This window comes from Procambarus clarkii, chromosome 63 (genome assembly GCF_040958095.1).
Source record: "Procambarus clarkii isolate CNS0578487 chromosome 63, FALCON_Pclarkii_2.0, whole genome shotgun sequence".
Classification (NCBI taxonomy): domain Eukaryota; kingdom Metazoa; phylum Arthropoda; class Malacostraca; order Decapoda; family Cambaridae; genus Procambarus; species Procambarus clarkii.
In genome coordinates, this window is record NC_091212.1 from 16,113,802 (window position 1) to 16,135,430 (window position 21,629).

Consider the following 21,629-nt stretch of genomic DNA (forward strand, 5'->3'; position numbering starts at 1 on the left):
AATTGACATTTGTTTCATTCCCTTTGATCATTGTTTTCAAAAACTTCATATACAAATTATACAGGCTCATCATGTCCTTAGTTTCAAACTCACTGTAACTCATGTCCATAAATGCCAGAATGCCTTCAAAATGTTGCGGGCAGGCTGGCGGACTAGCAGGTGGGCAGGCTGGCTAGCAGGTGGGCAGACTGGCTAGCAGGTGGGCAGGCGGGCGGGTGGGCAGGTGGACGGGTGGGGCTGGATAGCAGGTGAGCACATGGGTAGGCTGGCTAACAGCTGTGGTCATTCTACATCCCCTCAGCTCTCCCATCCCAGCAGGTGGGCATGCTGGCTGGCTAGTAGGCTGGCTGGCTGGCTGGCTGGCTGGCTAGCAGGCGAGTGGGTGCGGCTGGCTGGCTGGCTGGCTAGCAGGCGAGTGGGTGCGGCTGGATAGCAGGCGAGTGGGTGCGGCTGGATAGCAGGCGAGCACATGGGCTGGCTGACTAGCAGCTGTAGTCAAGCCACATCCCCTCAACTCCCCCATCCCCACTACATCCTACCCCGCTCCCCATCCTCACACCGGACCCTTCCAGAAATATCCCCCACCCCTCCAGGCATGCGTAGACTGTCAGTTCGGAATTAACCCTCAAACCGCTAGGGGCCCAAATGGAATTCACACCCACAGGCGCAACAAAAAAAAAATCCCAAAAATTCTTTCGTCTTATAGAAGTGTTCATTTTTGTTCCCTGATCACGGAAAAAATAACAAAAAAATCGTAGGTGGCATATTTTAGCCGCAATAGGGTAGGGAAGTGTGGCAAAAAAGGGGCGTTGGCAGAGCCTTCGCCAGACGAGGTCTACTCCGCCCGAGCTGTCAGACAGCAGCTTGCCACAAATATATTATTACCTAATTATTTCAATGTCTCTGATTGATTTTTTCTTAGTTTTTTTGCAGTAATATTATTCCATACAGTGAATTGTGGTATATTTATATTATAAAATGTGTGAACCATCGCTGTACTCAAAATTATGGTGTGCATATTAGTGATTCAATTATTATGTTCATAAAACAATAAACAAATAGTTTTGCTGTTGTTACACTATATACACAGGTTATATATAAGTATTTGCATGTTTTGTACACCATAACGAACTACTAAGTTGGTCTTGTGAGTCAAAATGCAACGAGGAGTGACTGCCAAACACCAGCGAGCCACTCACTGCCACTCCCTCCCTCAACACCACCTCACTCACCCTCATTTACCTCCCACAATACTCTTTCTGTATTTATTCACTATACACAGACGTTATATATACGTATTTACATGTTTTGTTCACCATAACTGTACATCTAAGCTTGTATGGTGAGTAAAGGCCATAAGACGTAGCTACTCACACAGTCAGCTGATCGGCAGCCGCCCTCAAGGCCAGACGCACTAATATTTGTCCTCCAACAATATTGTTTGTGGTGTTATTACGCTATATACACACATTATATATAAGTATCTACCTGTTTTATTCACCATACCTGAACAAATAAGCTGGTATGGTGCCCAAAGACCATAGTGGCCATCAGTAAACAACATGTCAAGTCGTGCAGACGACGCTCCTCCCTCACCAAAATGGCGGCTCCCAACCTACTCCTCTCGCTGTTACCTCACACTATACACACGTTATATATAAGTATCTACATTTGTGTTCACCATAGCGAACCACTAAGATGGTATGGTGAGTGCAGTCAGTAAAAGGTGGCCACACACAGTCAGGAAAATGACGCCACAACCCTCCCTCCACAGCATTACTCCTCCCTCCATGGAGCACAGCGCTAAATATCACCACAATCCTGCTATTATCAGAATCCTGGTCAGTTTTATCACAGTCAGGGGGCTTCAGTAATACTATCACTGCTAAATAATAGCAGTATCATTTATATTATTGTATTTGTAGGCGATGCTGTGGTCACAAGCTGAACAGCGGTGCTGTGAGCTCATGCTGCGTGCGCTAGCCTTGGTGGCTTGTTCAATACTGAGCTGTAACACCCAAGAATGTTGGCCTGGATTTTTTTTCTAGGTGGCATCTGGCAACTATCGGTCGTGGCTGTACTATAGCTGCCCCTATCCCAGGCGGGGCGTTTAAATTATAGCGCTAGACACGAAATCATATATAAATGATGTGCGCAGGTTTCGGTTTTGTCACTGATATCATTTATATATGATATGCGCGGTTTGAGGGTTAATACAGTTCAGATTCTCGGCTACCTTCCTACCAGATGGTAGCCTTGGAGGCAGACTCCCTGACTGAATGACCAACCGACCGACCGACTGGACCGGACCTGGACTGGACCTGACCTGACCTGACCTGACCTGACCTGACCTGACCTGACCTGACCTGACTTCTGTACAAGAAGGTACTTTGGGTTTGTGTAAGTACATAACATTGGTGCTCTGTAAACATCAGAAAAATGTTTACAAACTGAGACTGGTTGCTACCACAACTGTGAATGCCTGCCTGACTTTGACTTATAAGTGAATGCTTGACGGATGCTTTTACTGACACAATGCATGCATTTGGAGCCGACATGGTGCACGGATGTTCCTTGATTGTGTAGATATGTCCAACATAGTCATGGAATGAACTCTCTCCAGCCTCATGACAAATCAAAATAATGGGAGCAATAGACCATTACTCTGTGACATCACAGAGTAGAAGGCTTTCTAGAGTGGTGGTGCCCGACTCGGTCACTGGGCAAACTAAGATATAAATAAAAATAATCATAAAAATACAAGTCACAGCTTTGTGTCATCCTTTGCAGATGACACAAAAATCAGCATGAAAATTACCTCTGCTGAAGACATTGAAAATTTACAAGCAGATATCATCAAAGTTTTTCGATTGGGCAGCAGAAAATAACATTATGTTTAACAGTGATAAATATCAGGTTCTCAGGTATGGCAAAAATGAGGATCTGAAACATGATATAGGGTACAAAACACAATCGAATCTGCCCATAGTAGGAAAACAGCATGTCAAGGATTTGGGAATAATGATGTCCGATGATCTAATGTTTAAGGAGCATAACCAAGCAAATATTGCGTCAGCCAGAAAAATGATAGGATGGATTACGAGAACTTTCAAATCCAAGGATCCCATCACAATGGTTGTACTCCTCAAGTCACTTGTGTTGTCCTGTCTCAAGTACTGCTCAGTACTCACTTCCCCCTTCAGAGCAGGAGAGATTGCTGAAATAGAGGGAATACAGAGGACATATATGGCACGCATAGACGAGATAAAACATCTAAATTATTGGGATTGTCTCAAAGCTCTCCAAATGTACTCTCTAGAAAGGAGACGAGAGAGATACCAAATAATATACACATGGAAAATACTGGAAGGCCAGGTCCCAAATCTACACAGTAAAATAACATTGTACTGGAGTGAACGATTTGGAAGAAAATGCAGGATTGAACCAGTGAAGAGCAGAGGTGCCATAGGCACAATCAGAGAACACTGTATAAACATCAGAAGTCCGCGGTTGTTCAATGTCCTCCCAGCGACTATAAGAAATAATTCCGGAACAACCGTGGACATCTTCAAGAGAAAACTGGACTGTTTTCTAAGAGAAGTTCCGGATCAGCCGGGCTGTGGTGGGTATGTGGGCCGGTGGGCCGCTCCAAGCAACAGCCTGGTGGACCAAACTCTCACAAGTTGAACCTGGCCTTGGGCCGGGCTTGGGGAGTAGAACAACTCCCAGAACCCCATCAAGCAGGTATCAAGCAGGTAAGCTATCTCCCACCCACCCCACCCACCACCCTGAGCAACCTGGCCGGCGCAAGGCTTGACGGACTGCTTCGTCACTTTCCAAACTTAGTGTAGCATGAAACCCCAACTCCAATTGGGAAACTGTAACTTTCATATAACTTAAATTCGCAAACCAAGTGGCTGTCTGTAGCGCTAGTTGACTGTAGTAGAGTAAGAAGTGTATGATAGGTTATAGAACAGAATGCTACTGTTTACATTGTACAATATACCAAATTCTTATATTTATTTTCACTAGAATATCTATTTTTTATCCTGTTTTGGTGCTGGTGTTCGTAGATCAATATTTGTGAAACTTTTTTTTTTTTTCAGAGTGGAATTGTGTTTGATCGAGCAGGAAGTGCTGCTGAAAATAGTTTTAATGTTCATATAGATGCATTAAAGGTTCAAGAAAATATAGATGCAGCCTTTAATTTAGCACGAGGAATTATTGCTGAGGTTAATAGACTTGTAATTGGTCTAGAAACAGGCACAGGTAAAAAATCTTTATATTTCCTTTTCTGCATAGACACCTTTTCATAACTTACTTTTTCCTAAATGTATGTACAGAATATATTTGGTGGTCTCTATATTTGCCATATATGTAAAGGGGTACTAAAGTCCAATTATATAGTGATTGTTGACAATTGGTGTGGGATGAGATAATCTTACCTGTAGTAACAGATATTGTCAGTTTATCAATTATGATTTTTCTGTGGGGAGCCCCTATGGCTCCCTGGAGCTTATCGGGCTAATGTATGTTATATTAGACTGGGACATTAGCTAAGGAGTTCAGACCTACTAGGGACCAGCGCCAGAACTTGGCCCCCTTCAGAGAGGTTTCAGGGAGCAATGGCCCTGGAAAACCACCTTGTAATTGGGGTTTTCCTTATCTGCCATCGACCAGGGTTAGGCACCCTGAAAGGTAAGCATAACAAAACAAACCCCACATGGTAAAAAACTAAAACAAAAAACCGAACAGAAAGGTAGAAACTCCCTACAATCCCAAGGAACCAAGTTAACAAGCAAACATCACACTTTACTGCCGTGCCGATCGTCCGTGCAGTCCTCCGCCCCTAGAGGGGGAGGGGAGGGGAGGCCCCGGACTTCACCGCGCCGGCTGCCTAGCATCAGTTTGTAAGCTAATGTCAACCGGAATAGACGCTTCTCTGGCCTCAGTTTCCTAGGCGGTGTTTGCCTTGTGTGGCGTTCACTGCTGTGTGTTGTGTTGTGCGGTGGCCAGGTGTTCCTCATCAGTACCAGGGCTGCATGCGCTTAGGGGGCTTCCTTCCCTAAGTGCCCTGTGAGTACTGCCCCTGTGTGACAGGGTTATCTTCCCTGGGGCATTCGGGAACCATTCCTGTAGAGGTTCTTGCTGCTTGGCATTTGCCTCGCCCTTGGGGCCAGCTGGGGCTTGGGGATCTTGTTTGGCCCTGGGTAGGGACTAGTATTGTGCTGGTTAGGGCGTCAAGGTGTTGCGCGACCTGCCACCTAAGCGGCGACCGGTTCCTGTTGCCTCTGGAGACCGTGTACTTTTGCTGCGTTCTTCTTTTGTTTTTATTTTCAATTGCCTGGCGGGGGGTCTGCCTAGTGTGGCTATAGTTCCACTGGTAGTGTTTGGTGGCCCCTGCTTAGCCCCGTGATTGTAGGGGCTTTCGCAGGGGTTTTCAGTGTTGTCCTCTACCCCTTGTTATTTCTGGGTTTCTTAACCGGTTAGCAACACCTTACCCGGGCTTCCCATAGTTGTTACCCTACGGTCCCTGGAAACCCCTGTTGGGGCTCGGTGGACCATTAAATGTGTCTTCCGGGTTCCAACCCGTCTTGTACAGGATCGTTGGTTGCTGTGCCCTTATCTCTGGGTGACAGTCGCCACTTTTACCTCCGTCATGCTGCCTGTTGGGTCACTGACACTTTGACCCGGAGTCTTGTGAGAGAGATTCTCTGCTTGTCCTCCAGTACTCTCATGGTGTTATTACTGTTCAGAGTACAGGCGGCATCCGTGTTGCAAGCTAGGTTAGGTTGCTGCAACATGCCAAGTTGGTTTCTCACTCGGATGCCCCAGAACCGCCCCATTTTGGGTAGGTGCTGTTTGCCCCTTTCCCTCGCTGTTCCCGGCTCCGAACCGTCTGCGGGTTTCGGGGTCGGGGCGGGGTTTAGTTGGGGCCGAGACTCGGGCGGTTTCAGGGGCTGCCCCGTTCAAGTTGGGGACGGAAGGTTTTCGAGCCTGTTCTTCCTGCCAAGGCTTCTGGGTCTTACCAGAGGCCTTTACTTGCTGCCTTTCCCATGGACTCTAACTTTTCTCTAAGGGCGGAGGGCTTCGAGGACGGCTCTGCCCCGGGGCCTCTGTTCCGGGTTCCCGGGGCTGTGGGGGATGCCTACTAGCAGTTCTGGAGCGGTTTGCCCCTGCCTGGGTTTTCTGCTTCTGGGCAGAATTTTTGGCCCATCCAGTCTGCTTGCTTCCCACTTTTGCTGGCATGTTTTCGTATCTTTTGCGTTGGTCACAGCCTTCTGTTCTGGTGGCCATTTTCTTCTGCCGGTTTCTCGGCGTGGCCACCAAGGCAGCATTGCGGTTTGTTTACATGCGCCTGGGTGTGCGAGCAAGCATCTTGGGTGAGTTTTTTCACCTTTTTCAGGGATTTTTATTCTCCTGTTGTCGTTTCCTTGCTTTTCTGGTGTTTTCTGCCCATTTTCTGTTCCTCTGGGAACGTTTGAGTGTTGATTTTACACCAGGTTTTCTGTTTTGTCTGTTTTGGGTCTGGGCTCTGGGGTTTGGGCTGAGTGTCCCTGTCTTTTATGTTTGCTCCCACACCTTGTCCCTTGGTTTTCGGTCTATTTTGTCTGTTTCCCTGGGGGTTCTGTCTGGGGGCTGTGCTTTGCCTTTCTGTGGTGTATCTCTGCTGGCAAATGTGGTGGTTTGGACTCCCCCTAGTTCGATTCTGGGTTCCTTTGGGTTCTTTGGTTTCGTTCCGGAGGTATCTTCCTCTTGGGCCCCCCTTTGTGGGTTCAGGGGGCTTTGTTTCCTCATATGTGACCCAGTTCTGCCTTCTGGGGTTCTGGGGTCTTCCTGGCTTGCAGACTGATCTTTTTGGGTCTTGGCACGTGTTGTGGTCGTGCTGAGACTTGGGGGTTTTGTTGTCGAGGTGGGCCTTTTTGATGCAGTTTTGTGCCTTCTTCGCCTGGCCGGCGTGGTGCTCTCTGCCCACTGGTCGACAGCTTGTAATTTTCTTTTGACATGTATGTGTGTGTGTACACATGTACATGTGTACACTGTGTAATTACCTAAGTGTAATTACCTAAGTGTAGTTACAGGATGAGAGCTATGCTTGTGGTGTCCCGTCTTCCCAGCACTCTTTATCATATAACGCTTTGAAACTACTGACGGTCTTGGCCTCCACCACCTTCTCACTTAACTCTTTCCAACCGTCTACCACTCTATTTGCGAAGGTGAATTTTCTTATATTTCTTCGGCATCTGTGTTTAGCTAGTTTAAATCTATGACCTCTTGTTCTTGAAGTGCCAGGTCTCAGGAAATCTTCCCTGTCGATTTTATCAATTCCTGTTACTATTTTGTATGTAGTGATCATATCACCTCTTTTTCTTGTCTTCTAGTTTTGGCATGTTTAATGCTTCTAACCTCTCCTCGTAGCTCTTACCCTTCAAGTAATTACCTAAGTGTAATTACCTAAGTGTAGTTACAGGATGAGAGCTACGCTCGTGGTGTCCCGTCTTCCCAGCACTCTTTGTCATATAACGCTTTGAAACTACTGACGGTCTTGGCCTCCACCACCTTCTCACTTAACTTGTTCCAACCGTCTACCACTCTATTTGCGAAGGTGAATTTTCTTATATTTCTTCGGCATCTGTGTTTAGCTAGTTTAAATCTATGACCTCTTGTTCTTGAAATTCCAGGTCTCAGGAAGTCTTCCCTGTCGATTTTATCAATTCCTGTAACTATTTTGTATGTAGTGATCATATCACCTCTTTTTCTTCTGTCTTCTAGTTTTGGCATATTTAATGCTTCTAACCTCTCCTCGTAGCTCTTGCCCTTCAGTTCTGGGAGCCACTTAGTAGCATGTCTTTGCACCTTTTCCAGTTTGTTGATGTGCTTCTTAAGATATGGGCACCACACAACAGCTGCATATTCTAGCTTTGGCCTAACAAAAGTCATGAACAATTTCTTTAGTATATCGCCATCCATGTATTTAAATGCAATTCTGAAGTTAGAAAGCATAGCATAGGCTCCTTGCACAATATTCTTTATGTGGTCCTCAGGTGATAGTTTTCTATCTAGAACCACTCCTAGATCTCTTTCTTTATCAGAATTCTTTAAAGATTTCTCACATAATATATAGGTTGTGTGGGGTCTATGTTCTCCTATTCCACATTCCATAACATGACATTTATTAACATTAAATTCCATTTGCCAAGTGGTGCTCCATATACTTATTTTGTCCAGGTCTTCTTGAAGGGCATGACAGTCATCTAAATTTCTTATCCTTCCTATTATCTTAGCATCATCAGCAAACATGTTCATATAATTCTGTATACCAACTGGTAGATCATTTATGTACACAATAAACATCACTGGTGCAAGAACTGAACCCTGTGGTACTCCACTTGTGACATTTCTCCATTCTGATACATTGCCTCTGATTACTGCCCTCATTTTTCTATCAGTCAGAAAATTTTTCATCCATGATAGAAGCTTACCTGTCACCCCTCCAATATTTTCCAGTTTCCAGAACAACCTCTTATGTGGAACTCTGTCGAAAGCCTTTTTTAGGTCCAGATAGATGCAGTCAACCCAACCATCTCTTTCCTGTAATATCTCTGTGGCTCGATCATAGAAACTGAGTAAATTCGATACACAGGATCTTCCAGATCGAAAACCATACTGTCTGTCTGATATTATATCATTTCTCTCTAGGTGTTCTACCCATTTAGTTTTGATTAGTTTTTCCAATACTTTCACTATTACACTTGTCAATGATACAGGTCTATAATTGAGGGGGTCTTCCCTGCTGCCATTTTTGTAGATTGGAACTATGTTAGCCTGTTTCCACCCGTCTGCTACGATTCCTGTACACAGGGATGCCTGAAAGATCAGGTGAAGTGGAATGCTGAGCTCAGATGCACATTCTCTCAGAACCCATGGTGAAACGCCATCTGGGCCAGCTGCTTTGTTCTTACCGAGCTCCTTGAGCATTTTTTCCACTTCGTTTCTAGACACCTCTATGTGTTCTATGTTGTTCTCTGGAATTCTTATTGTATCTGGTTCCCTAAAGATTTCATTTTGTACAAACACACTTTGGAACTTTTCGTTTAGTGTTTCACACATTTCCTTTTCATCTTCCGTGAATCTATTTCCCATTTTCAACCTCTGAATATTATCCTTTACCTGCAATTTGTTGTTTATGAATTTATAGAATAGACCTGGTTCTGTTTTACATTTGTCCGCAATCCCTTTTTCAAAATTTCTTTCTGCCTCTCTCCTCACTGCCGTGTAGTTGTTTCTCGCATCTTTGTATCGCTGGTATGTTTGGGGGTTCGGCCTCTTCCTGTATTGATTCCATTTTTGTGTCTTTCGGTCTCTAGCCCTCTCGCAATTTCTATTGAACCAATCCTGTTTCCTAGTTCTGCATCTCTGTTTTGGTATAAATTTTTTTGTGCCTTTATCATATATTTCACAAAACTTGCCATACATCTCATTCACTTCCTTGCCTAGCATCAAGTCTGTCCAATTATACTCACTAAAAAAATTTCTAAGGTCACCATAATGTCCTCTCCTGAAGTCTGGTTTTTCAACTGCTTCAACCTCCTTATTTTCTTCCAGCTTATAACGCATTGCATACTTTATTCCCAAAAAGACATGGTCACTTTTACCCAAGGGAGGAAGGTACTGAATGTCAAATATCTCTTCCTCCTTCCTGGTAAATATCAAATCTAGCATGGCGGGAACCTCCCCTTCCCTCATCCTCGTAGCTTGTTTAACATGTTGATACAAGAATGTTTCCAGGATGAGGTCTACAAATTTACAGGTCCAAAAATCTTCTGTTTTAGCTTCATATGCTTCCCAGTCTATGGATTTCAAGTTGAAGTCACCGACTATCAACAGTCGTGATCTATCGTTATCCGCTCTCGCTATAATCTCTCTCATTATTGTTATAAGACCTTCACGTTTACTATCTAGCTCCTCCTTTGACCATGTGCTGCTTGGCGGTGGACTATATGCATTTATCATCATTAGTTTATCATCCTCATAGCAGATCTCTAGTGCTATTATGTCAACTTCTTGTGGATTGGCAGTCATTATTTCCTTCACCTTTAGGTGTTCTTTTACCAGCACAGCAACGCCACCGCCTTTCCTAATTTTTCTGTCCCGTCTCCAAATTGAGTAGCCCCTTGGGAATATGACCTCATTTAAAATTACATCTTCAAGTTTTGTCTCCGTGAGTGCAACAATGTCTGGTGTCTGCAGCTGTATTACATCACTTAACTCCAGTATCTTCGATCTCACTCCATCTATGTTGGTGTATGCAATCTTCAGGAACTTGTTCCCCCTCTCCTTATTCTTCACTCCCCCTCTCTCTATTGATTTTGTTGGTTTGCCTTTATGTACCACTTTACTGGTCTGCCTACCCCTATCACTTTGTAGAAAAAAGAATTTATTTCTTCTTCATTCCTGCTCTCATTTAAATGTTTTGCCTCGGCGAGGTTCAGTTTCAGCTTCTCTCTATCTTCTTTTGAAAGATCTCGTCTTAACGACCACCCTTTCCCATCCTCATCCCTTTGCAATTTTCTAGCATTCCTTAGTACTTCTTCCATCTGTTTGGCACCGTTTAGGGTGATCCTCAAAGGTCGATCTTTCCCTTTTACGTACCTGCCTATTCTCCTGTAGTCGCACACATTCTCTCTGTTTGTAAGACCTTCCACGAGGCCAACAATTTTATCTACTACTTTAGCTTCTTCTACAGCTCTTTCTGACCTAGATGTTATCGCCTTTTCTTTGCAGCCAAAAATGATCAGGGACTTACTCCGATCAACTGTGTTTTGCACCAACTTCGGGTTAGATGCCAATTCTTTCCTCACTTCTAGCCTAATGTTTGTTTTATCTTGGTTGCTGCAGTGTTTGACTTCCTTTACTGCTTCTTCTATTTTTTCCTTCTCCTTGGCCACTTGTGCATAAGTTAGTTGCATATCTTTCTTGCACTGTTCTATTCCCTGTGTAACTTCCTCCATCTGTGCTGACAAAAGCTGTTTCTCCTGTTGAATTTCCTTGCCTAACCTATTGTAGTCATTCATGTTTAAATTTACTTTAACTTCTTCCAAAGCTATTTTTAAGAGTTTATTTTCTTCTTCCATGGCTTTGCAATTTGTTTCCAATTGATTCTTGTCCTTGCACAAGTCTTTCACTAAACCCTCAAGACATAAAACTTTGCTATTCAAATGGTCATTACTTTCTTTCAATTTACTAATTATTTCTACATGAGAGTTCACTATAGTATCTAAATTTACCAACTTGTTATGTAGACTACTAATATCAATGCTTTCTTCATTGAATCCCTCAAAATCAAGCTCTGTTTTGTTTTTCCCCTTGCCAGTGGCCATCTTGAATGTTCTTCTCTGCACTGTAAACACTAGGGCAACTTTTTCTCATCCAATTTTTCACTTCCCTTAGCACTTTCCTGTTATCTCACCTATTTTTCAAGAGCACTATACCTTTATGTTCTCTGGGACACCACTCACTACCATCAACCTGTACTACAATACTTAGGATTGTTGAAATATGCTGGAGCTCCTCTGCTGCAAGTGTTGACCCTAGGGGTGTCACCTTTTGAAGTGTGTGTTTGCGCGTGTGTGTGTGTGCACATGTGTACTTACCTAATTGTGCTTGCGAGGGATGAGCTCTGGCTCTTTGGTCCCGCCTCTCAACCGTCAATCAACAGGTAATTACCTAAGTGTAGTTACAGGATGAGAGCTACGCTCGTGGTGTCCCGTCTTCCCAGCACTCTTTGTCATATAACGCTTTGAAACTACTGACGGTCTTGGCCTCCACCACCTTCTCACTTAACTTGTTCCAACCGTCTACCACTCTATTTGCGAAGGTGAATTTTCTTATATTTCTTCGGCATCTGTGTTTAGCTAGTTTAAATCTATGACCTCTTGTTCTTGAAGTGCCAGGTCTCAGGAAATCTTCCCTGTCGATTTTATCAATTCCTGTTATTATTTTGTATGTAGTGATCATATCACCTCTTTTTCTTCTGTCTTCTAGTTTTGGCATGTTTAATGCTTCCAACCTCTCCTCGTAGCTCTTGCCCTTCAGTTCTGGGAGCCACTTCGTAGCATGTCTTTGCACCTTTTCCAGTTTGTTGATGTGCGTGTACAGGTTCCTGAGCCTATTGGGCTCTATCATATCTACACTTGAAGCTATGTATGGAGACAGCCACATAACTTTTTATTGCATTCCATTTGTCTACTACTCTAGACACTGAAAAAATTCTTTCTAATGTCTCTATGGCTCATTTGGGCACTCAATTTCCACCTGTGTCCCCTGTTGATACACTATGGAGAGTGGCAAAGTGCTCCTGCACACTCTTTCAATACCCATGGTGAGGTTTCGTCCGGCCCAACAGCCTTTCTCACGTCCAGCTCCAATAGGTCCCTTTTGACCTCATCTTTTGTAATTTTAAACCCTTCCAAGGTTGCCTGGTTTGCTGCCACCTCTCCTAGCACTGTGACGTCTCCCTGTTCTATTGTAAAGACCTCCTGGAACCTTTTGTTGAGTTTTTCACACACCTCTTTGTCATTCTCTGTGTACCTGTCCTCACCCGTTCTAAGTTTCATCACCTGTTCCTTCACTGTTGTTTTCCTCGTGATGTGACTGTGTAGTAGCTTTGGTTTGGTCTAGGCTTTATTAGCTATATCATTTTCATGCCTTTTCTCAGCTGCTCTTCTCACACTAAGATACTCGTTCCTCGTTCTCTGTTATCTCTCTCTCTACTTTCTGGTATTCTGTTATTACGGAAGTTCCTCCACGACCTTTTGTTCAGCTCCTTTGCTTTCATACATTCCCTATTAAATTAAACCACGGATTCTTCTTTTGCTTCTCATTTTTTTCCTGTCAGGCCGGGATAAACCTGTTTACTGCCTCCTGACACTTTTGGGTGACATAGTCCATCATGTCTTGTACGGACTTAGTTTTGAGTTCTGTGCCCCATGGTATATCCTTTAGGAATTTATTCATCTCCTCATAGTTTCCCTTTTGGTATGCCAGCCCTTTGTTTCCCAGTTCTTTTTTGGGGGAGATAATTCCTAGCTCAACCAGGTACTCAAAGCTCAATACACTATGATCACTCATTTCTAAGGGGTAAATTCCCACTCATTCCGACTCATTTAGGGTAAATATCAGATCAAGCAAAGCTGGTTCATCCTCTCCTCTCATTCTTGTTGGTCCCTTGACGTGCTGACTTAGAAAGTTTCTTGTTGTCACGTCCATCAGCTTAGCTTTCTATGTGTCTAGTCCTTCATGTGGGTCTCTGTTCTCCCAATCTATCTTCCCGTGGTTGAAATCTTCTATGATTAGTAGTCTGGATCCGTTCCTGCTAGCCACAGAAGCTGCTCTCTCTATTATATTGATGGTGGCCATGTTGTTTCTATCATATTCCTGTCTGGGTCTTCTGTCGTTTGGTGGGGGGTTATATATGACTGCTACTATAATTTTCTGTCCTCCAGTTGTTTTGGTGCCTGATATGTAGTCACTAAAACCTTCACAGCTCTGATTAACCATCTCTTCAAAACTCCAACCTTTTCTTATCAGTAAAGCTACACCACCTCCTCCTCTCCCTTCTGTGTATAATAATAATAATAATTTTATTTAGGCAAGGTACATACATAAAGAGATTTTACAAAGTTTGTTGGCTTTATAGATAGAGCTAGTACATACAATGCCTAAAGCCACTATTACGCAAAGCGTTTCGGGCAGAAACGTATGTGCACACATATGTATGTGCATACACACGTGTGTAATACACCTTATGTGTGTGTTTATGTATATATATATATATATGTATATGTACATAATATATATGTATGTATATATATGTATGTATACTTTTTCTTTCGGAAGGGGCTCTGTTCACTTCGCTGTTGACGGGGCGCTGGAGGAACAGCTTTGCACCTTTGACTCTCGCATGGTCCCGCAGTTAGGCAGCGCTTTTGTTGTCTTCCGGCCTCTGGTGGCAGCGGAGGATGGCTTCTACCTCTTTGGGGGTTTCAGGGCTGGCGGGGTGGGCTTCTTCCACTGTGCTTTGTCATGTCATCTTAGTGGGTGCGTTGGACGTGGTCGTTCCACCCCATCCTTCTGGGGTTCTCGTCTGTTCTATGCAGACACGGGCCTGGCGAATCTGCGGTTCTTCTGGACTTCTTCAGTTTGCGCCCTGGATTCTATGCCCTTATCGGAGGACTGTTGTCTCCAGTCCGGCTTCTGTTGGGGCCGGGTGCCTGGATGGTGGCCCTGGACCTCCAGGTCAATTCTTGGCACGTTCTTCTTCAGTTTTCCAGAACTGGCACAGTTGGTGGTGGGACTTCAAGCTTGCTGCTTTTGTTGCCTTCCCTAGTTTGTAATTGGCGCTTGGTGTATTTACGCATCTTTACCGGATCTTGGTGATCTGTCTGAATCTCCTTGGGATTTGGTGTTTGGCCTACCTTGACGACTGGCTGGTGTGGGCTTCCAGTCGGTCTGCTTGTCTGCTCGTTAGGTGTGTGGTTCTTTCCAGATCGCCGGGCTTGGTTTCCTGGTGATCTGGAGGCCGTTCCATCTGTTTTCGTCCCGGGTTTGGACCTGGCTGGGTCTTGTTTAGAGCTCTTGGGCCGCTCCTTGTCCTTCCCTCCTGAAATGTTGCTGTGGCTGTGGTCCTGTCTTCGGCTGTTCATGAGGGGGTCCTGGGTTGCTCGGTGGTTGCTCGAGCGGTTGTGTGGGAGTCTGAACTTCGACGTGCTGGTCTGCCCGCAGGGTCGGGTTTTGCTTCGGCGTCTGTTTGGTTCCTTCGGAGACTCCCCTTCCACCTCTCTTGCAATCGTTGGGTTCGTTCCTCCGGGGATCTTGTGTTGGTGCTGTGTCACCAGCTTCCTCTTTGAGGTTTTCGAAGTTCCGTGCCTTGGAACCTCCCTGAGCCTTCACTCGATGTGTTAACGGACAGGTCATCTATCGGCTGGGGCTTTGTGATCAGTGCTCACTAGGTCGGCCGGGTGGGGCCTGTCCATCCGTTAGGCTCACAGCATGGTTCGGAAGTTCATGGCTGTCTGGTTTGCCCTTCGGAGGGTTCGAGTCACTCGGTGCTCTACCATTCGGCTCCATTCGGACTGTTCTCTGGCGGTTCTTTGCCGGAACCACAGGGTTTCTCTTAGGTGTTTGCCTTTGGGGTTGGTCCCTTCGAGTGGCTCGTTTGCTGGATTCTCGGGTTTTGGCTAACCGTGAGGTTCATGTTCGGGGTGTGTCCTACGTCCTGGCCGACAGCCTGTTTCAGTTCATTCCTCTGTTAGCGGATTGACCAGTCATCGCCGACTCGTTTCGTTGGCTCTGCTGGACATATGGACTCCTGGCCATGGACTTCTTCGAGTCGGCGTGGTCTAGGCATCGCCCATTCTATGTGGCGCCCTTACCTGCCTGAGAGGCGTTCATGGTGGATGCCTTTCGGCAGGACTGGTCGAGGTGGGGGTACCTGTTCCTCTTCTCCCAGTCCAGCTGTTGCTTCAGGTTCTGACTCGGTTGGAGCCCATTCCCAAGAGAGTAGTCCTCATTGTCCCTTGGTGGCTGGCCAAGTTTTATTTTCAGATGATGCTTGATAGGTGTCCGAACCCGGGGTGTTTTCCCATGGCTCCGCCTATTTTGGCAGGTCGGACCGGTCCTGTACGTTGCTGGTTAGCCCTTCTCCTTGGCTCTTTGCGTCTGGTTTTTGACGTGGGTATCACCATCTCTGTGGTGATCAGGTGGCTTTGTTGATGGTGTCCCACCTATGAGCTTCGTCTCAGAGACAGTATGATGTTTCTATTGACCTTTTTCTTGTAGGTCGTCTTCTCTTTCCCATCAGGTTATCTTGTCCTTTCTTGGGTTTTCAGGACTACAGTTATTTGATGTTTCTTACTGACGCCTCGTTTTGTGCGGTACTGGTGGAGCCGCTCCGGCTTGCGTTCAGTGTGGAGGTCACATCTGCCCCATTCCATACGCTTTCTCGTGTTTTGTTTTATCTTCGGTCTGCTCATGCGTCGCCTGAGTCGTCCTGGTCCTTGATTAGGGTGACCTCTTATCTTCTCAGTTTGTGGTAGCCCGTTTGGTTCAGGTTTCTGCTCTTTGGTACTGGTGGTAGATTTGTACGTTTGCAGCCTTTCTCCGTCCTTCTGGCGACGGTTGAGACAGCTGCTTACTAGGGGGGGGGGGTCCTTGGGTTATTGATGCTTGATTGGTTTGGCCAGGGGTGCATCCTGTGTTGTCCGGTTGTGCTTTTTTGCCGTTACCTGCGTACCGTGTCCGGGGATGCGCTTTGGGTTGATCCGGTTCCCTTTGTTCCCTGTTTCAGGGCTCGGATCTCCCCACCCGAGACCCGTTGAAAAAACCACCGACCGGTGGGTCAGCAGTTTTTTCGCGTTGGTTGAAGCTTAGCTTCCGAACTGATGCCAGGCAGCCTACACAGTGAGGTCCGCGACTCCCTTTTTTCCCTCTCTGGGCGGGGAGGGCTGCGCGGACGATCGGCGCAGCAGTAAAGTGTGATGTTTGCTTGTTTCCTTGGGATTGTAGGGAGTTTCTACCTCTCAGTTTTTTTGTTTTAGTTTCTTACCATGTGGGGTTAGTTTTGTTATGCCTACCTTTCTGGGTGCCTAACCCTGGTCGATGGCAGATAAGGAAAACCCCAATTACAAGGGGGTTTTCCAGGGCCATTGCTCCCTGAAACCTCTCTGAAGGGGCCAGGTTCTGGCGCTGGTCCCTGGTAAGTCTGAACTCCTTAGCTAATGTCCCGGTCTAATATAACATACATTAGCCCGATAAGCTCCAGGGAGCCTCCGGCGCTCACCCAGAAAATGGCGTTTCATTACATTCAACGCTGTTTTTTTTCGTTTGTTTTGTTTGTAAGTTTAATATTTATCTGTGCCCTTTTCCTCATATTCTTTTTGTTTGCATTTTGTGTTATTGCAACAGTATTCCATTTCTTAAAAACTTTCACAATGTTTCTCCATATTACATCAATACAAATTAAGTCATTATTTTCACATGGAAAGAAAAATACTATGATATTAAATTGAAATATATGTTCCTCAGGTGCCCAGTTGGAGCAAGCTATACGGGAAGCAGAATCAGTGGTAGAAAAAATGGAAAAACGTAGTTTTGAAGGGCAACGTGATAAGGTGGAAGTAGAACTGGAGAAAGCAAAGGAAATGCTTGACAACATTCAAACATTCTATGATCCAATTAAGGTATGAATTTAAAATGTTATTTCGGGCGTTCTGGTGGTTCCCAGACACCTGCCTTATGCAACTCGGCCATGATGGGTCCAAAAATCTACCAACCCGGAACTACTAAATTCACTGGGAATTCAGAAGAGTTCCAGATTGGTCAACTTTTGACCCATTGTGGCTGAGATTCGCTGATCCTGGTTTGGCGAATCTCCAGTTAGGACACACATTTTTCAGGCTCGATTTACTCACTTGATTCAACACACTCTGGCTCGCCAAAATGGGGGATGTGTGGATTTGCTTAGGATGTTGGCATAGAGTTCACAGTCTGGTGGAAACATTTCCCATCATATCACAGGATAAACTGTTAAATTTCCTTCATATGATAGATTTAAATAATTTTTCTCAATGAAATCCCACCCCTCTCTTTCACTGACTCTCTCCCTTCCTCACCATCTCCCTCTTTCACTGCCTCTCCCCTCTCTCACTATCTCCCTCCCTCTCTACCTCTCCCCCTCTCTCACTACCTCCCTCCCTCACTACCTCCCTCCCTCACTACCTCTCCCCCTCTCTCACTATCTCCCTCCCTCACTGCCTCTCCCCCTCTCTCACTACCTCCCTCCCTCTCTGCCTCTCCCCCTCTCTCACTACCTCCCTCCCTCACTGCCTCACCCCCTCTCTCACTACCTCCCTTCCTCACTGCCTCTCCCCCTCTCTCACTACCTCCCTCCCTCTCTGCCTCTCCCCCTCTCTCACTACCTCCCTCTCTCTCTACCTCTCCCCCCTCTCTACCTCTCCCCCCTCTCTCACTATCTCCCTCCCTCACTGCCTCTCCCCCTCTCTCACTACCTCCCTCCCTCTCTGCCTCTCCTCCCTCTCTCACTACCTCCCTCCCTCACTGCCTCTTCCCCTCTCTCACTATCTCCCTCCCTCACTGCCTCTTCCCCTCTCTCACTATCTCCCTCCCTCACTGCCTCGCCCCCTCTCTCTCTATCTCCCTCCCTCACTGCCTCTCCCCCTCTCTCACTATCTCCCTCCTTACTGCCTCTCCCCCTCTCTCACTATCTCCCTCCCTCTCTGCCTCTCCCCCTCTCTCTCTACCGCCCTCCCTCACTGCCTCTCTGCCCCTCTTCCTCTCTTCCTCCTTCCCTGTATCACCCCTTCCTTTCCTCACTACCTCTCCCCCTCCCTCTCCCACCCTAACCCCACTGCCATTCTCCCTCCCTCACCTCTCTCCCTCACTTTCTCACTGCCTTTATCCCTTTCCCCTTCACTATCTTTCTCCCTTTCTCACTACCTCTCTCTCTTCCTCCCTCTCTCTCTCCCTCCCTCCCTCACTCACTATCTCTCTCCATCCCTCCCTCACTATCTCTCTTTCCCCTTTTCAATACCTCTCTCTCTCTCTCCCTCCCTCCCTCACTGCCTCTCTCCCTCACTGCCACTCAAATGTGTGCTACTGCCATTCACCACTCAGTGAGGGAGAAATGTAGTGTTTCTGGCTGGCCAGCTAGAAATAGCCTCTAAAGTTTCAGTCTAATACAGTGGACGTTTGGTCTAAGAATTTAATCAGTTTCAAGAGACATATCGTAAACGAACATTCGTATACCGAATTGAATTTTCCCGTAAGAAATAATGTAAATTGAATTAATCTGTTCCACACACCCAAAAATATAAACTTCAAAATCAATTTTATGCAGAATGCTTCAGATAGTTTCTGGGGGGGAGCCCCTTCGGCTCACCGCAGCTATCCAGGCTGATATGTATATCATTAGACTTTGGCATCAGTCAGTGTGAATGGAGTTCTAGGCCTACCGGTGACCACAGCCGGAACCTGGCCCCCTCAGAGAGGCCCAAGGAGCAATGGCCTATTGAAATAGACATGTGATTTGGAGCATTCTGTATCTGCCATCGACCGGGACAGGCACCCAGAAAGGTAAGCATCTCAAATCAAACCCCTATTCTGATTAAAATGGCTAAAATAGACAAACTAGTGGAAAGAACTCCCCAAATGAAAATGAGCAAACGAGCATATCACACGAGCCGCACTGCATGTCTGAGCAGCTCCTTCTCCCCAGGAGGGGGAAGGGGGAGCCCCAAACCCCCCTGGCTGGCCAGGGGGGTTTGGGGCGACGGTGACGCCGCCCAGCGATCCACCCCACGCCGGCGATCCACCCAGTAGTTCTTCGGCAGATGTGATATGGCATGGTCGTGTGGTTCCAGCTCCTGACTCTCTCTCTATATTGTGCTGTACCTTGGGTCCAGTACTGCTCGTACGGTGGCGTGTGAGCTGGGAGTAATATTCACAGGTACTCGGGACCAAATGTGCTAAGGGGCACCCACGGCTCCCAGATACGTACAGGGCACTTTCCTGAGTGCCCTGTAAGTACCGCCTTTGGGGTCTGGGGTTATCTTCCACAAGTCACCTTGGGAAGGTGACTTGTGGAAGATCTACCTCTGTTTTGGTCTTTTGCTGCTCGGCAATTGACCACCCCAAGTGTGTTGTGGGGTTTCCTTCCCTTGTTTGCCTTGGGGTAAGTGGTAGTCTTTGCCCTGGTAGGGACACGGGGTACTGCACAGCTAGTTTTCACCATTAACAGCGGCCGGCTCTGTACCTCCTGGGTACGTTGTCCTCTTGTGAGGTTTTTCTTTTTCTTTTTGCTTGGTGGGGGGGGGGGGGGGAAGATGGTCTGCCTTTGTGTCTCTTTTCCCAGTTATATTAGGGTTGACCTTCTATTTTCGGTGGTACCCCTGCTTTACCCCCGTGAGTGGACACATCCCGGGGGTTCAGCTTTAGCAGTTTGTTTGATAGCATTGGGGGGCCAGTTAGCAGTACCCTGCCTGGGCTTACCCTTAGTGATACCATTCTAGGGGCCCTGGGAAATCCCGTGGGGTCACACGGGATTTGACGGATGCAACCCGTGGGGCCCCTCTCGTCTTGTGTGAGTTTAAGGGTGGCCCTGTCCCCTTGTCTCAGGGCGATGCTCATACTTTTTGCCTCCATCATGCTGCCTGTTGGGTTGGTAACACCTTTGACACGGAGCCCTGTGAGCATTGTTGCTTGTTTGTGATTCAGTTCACCCAATCTCTTGATGACATAATTTGGGCGCAGGTGGCTCGGGTGTTGCAGACCAGGTTTAGGTTGCTGCAATGTGCTAGATTAGTTGCTTCCCTGAATGCCCCAAGGCAGCCTCGCTTTGTGGGCAGTTTCGGGGGTTGCCCCTTCCGGGATGGCAAACGAGGCATTCAAGTACATTCCTCCAGCCGTGGCACCGGGGTCAGACCAGTGGGCACCAGTCTCTTCCTGCTTTTCCGGCTGCCTCGGCTTTTTCTTGTGAGGCTTTGGAGGATGACTCAACTTCGGGCCCTGATGTGGAGGTTCCCGGGGTTGGAGAGGAGCTGACTTGGGGGCCTTGGGCCCTGTTGGACCCCGCCTGGGTTTTCCGATCCTCAGTGTTACTTACTGTTACAGAGTCAGGTTTTCCTTTCCCCCCTCTGCATATGAGTTGGATCTGGGTTCGGTTCCGTATCCCTGCGGGTCCTTCAGTTCCGTCTTTCTGGAGGTTTTCGGCTTCCTGTGTCTCGCCTACTAAGGTGCAGGTGGCCATTGCGACTTACTCCTGTGCGACCCAGAATATGCCTCTATAATGCATCCGTCTTCCTTCATGTTTGGATCTTCGTCTCCATACTGGGTTTGTTATGAGGTTCCGGAGTCGTCCTAACTTGCAGACTGCCCATTGTTGTCATTGGATGCTTGGGGCGCTTTCTGTTATACCCGCACACTTGAGGGGGGCGCGAGGCATTGACTATGGTCCAGGTTTACCTGGGGCGATTTTGAGCAACGTAATGAGTGTCTTTTCGCTCCTGCCCTTCTGCGGGATGTGGGCGCGATTCAGCTTCATGTGCAGGTTCCTTTCCAGACGGTTGCGCTTGTGGCTGAGGACTTGCGCGCTCGTGGCTTGCTGATTTTGGTCTTGCGTTTCTTTTTCCCTCCTGGAGCTGTCTTCGGATTGGCTTGCAGAGGATGTAAAAGCACTTGTGGCCATTCCTGGGTCTGGTGTCTTAGTCTTGGCTGCTTGTGCGGCGTTTGAACTTTTGAAGCTGTTTGCACCATTCCTGCGGGATGAACTCTCGCTGTTTTTCACTGTGTCTCACGTGTCGATAAGTTGTGGTCGCTTCCTCCTTGGAATCCGCTTGGGCCCTGGCTCTTAGGTTGTCTTCGACCTTTTGTTCCTTGCTGTTTGTGGCCTCTGCGGTCAGCAGTATATGCAAGTGGCTTTTTCCAGCTGTCGTTCAATGTCCGACTTGTTGGTTCTCTGGGAGTCCCGGGTGGATTCTTCTGGGAGGGGTCGTGCCAGGGCCCGCGGTTCCGCTCATCAGGGGTATGCAACAGGTGCCACTTTTGGAGCCGGT

General features: G+C 46.8%; 1 protein-coding gene across 5 annotated transcripts in view; it reads left to right on the plus strand.

Annotated features, from left to right (window-relative positions):
* The window catches only part of LanA (laminin subunit alpha), a 550,694-nt gene that overhangs the window by 306,853 nt on the left and 222,212 nt on the right, over nucleotides 1-21,629 (plus strand). For all 5 annotated transcript variants that reach the window (XM_069308774.1, XM_069308775.1, XM_069308777.1 and 2 more), the window contains 2 exons: nucleotides 4,107-4,269; nucleotides 17,086-17,240. In XM_069308774.1, the coding sequence (XP_069164875.1) occupies nucleotides 4,107-4,269; nucleotides 17,086-17,240 (318 nt within the window). The remainder of the gene's footprint in view (nucleotides 1-4,106; nucleotides 4,270-17,085; nucleotides 17,241-21,629) is intronic.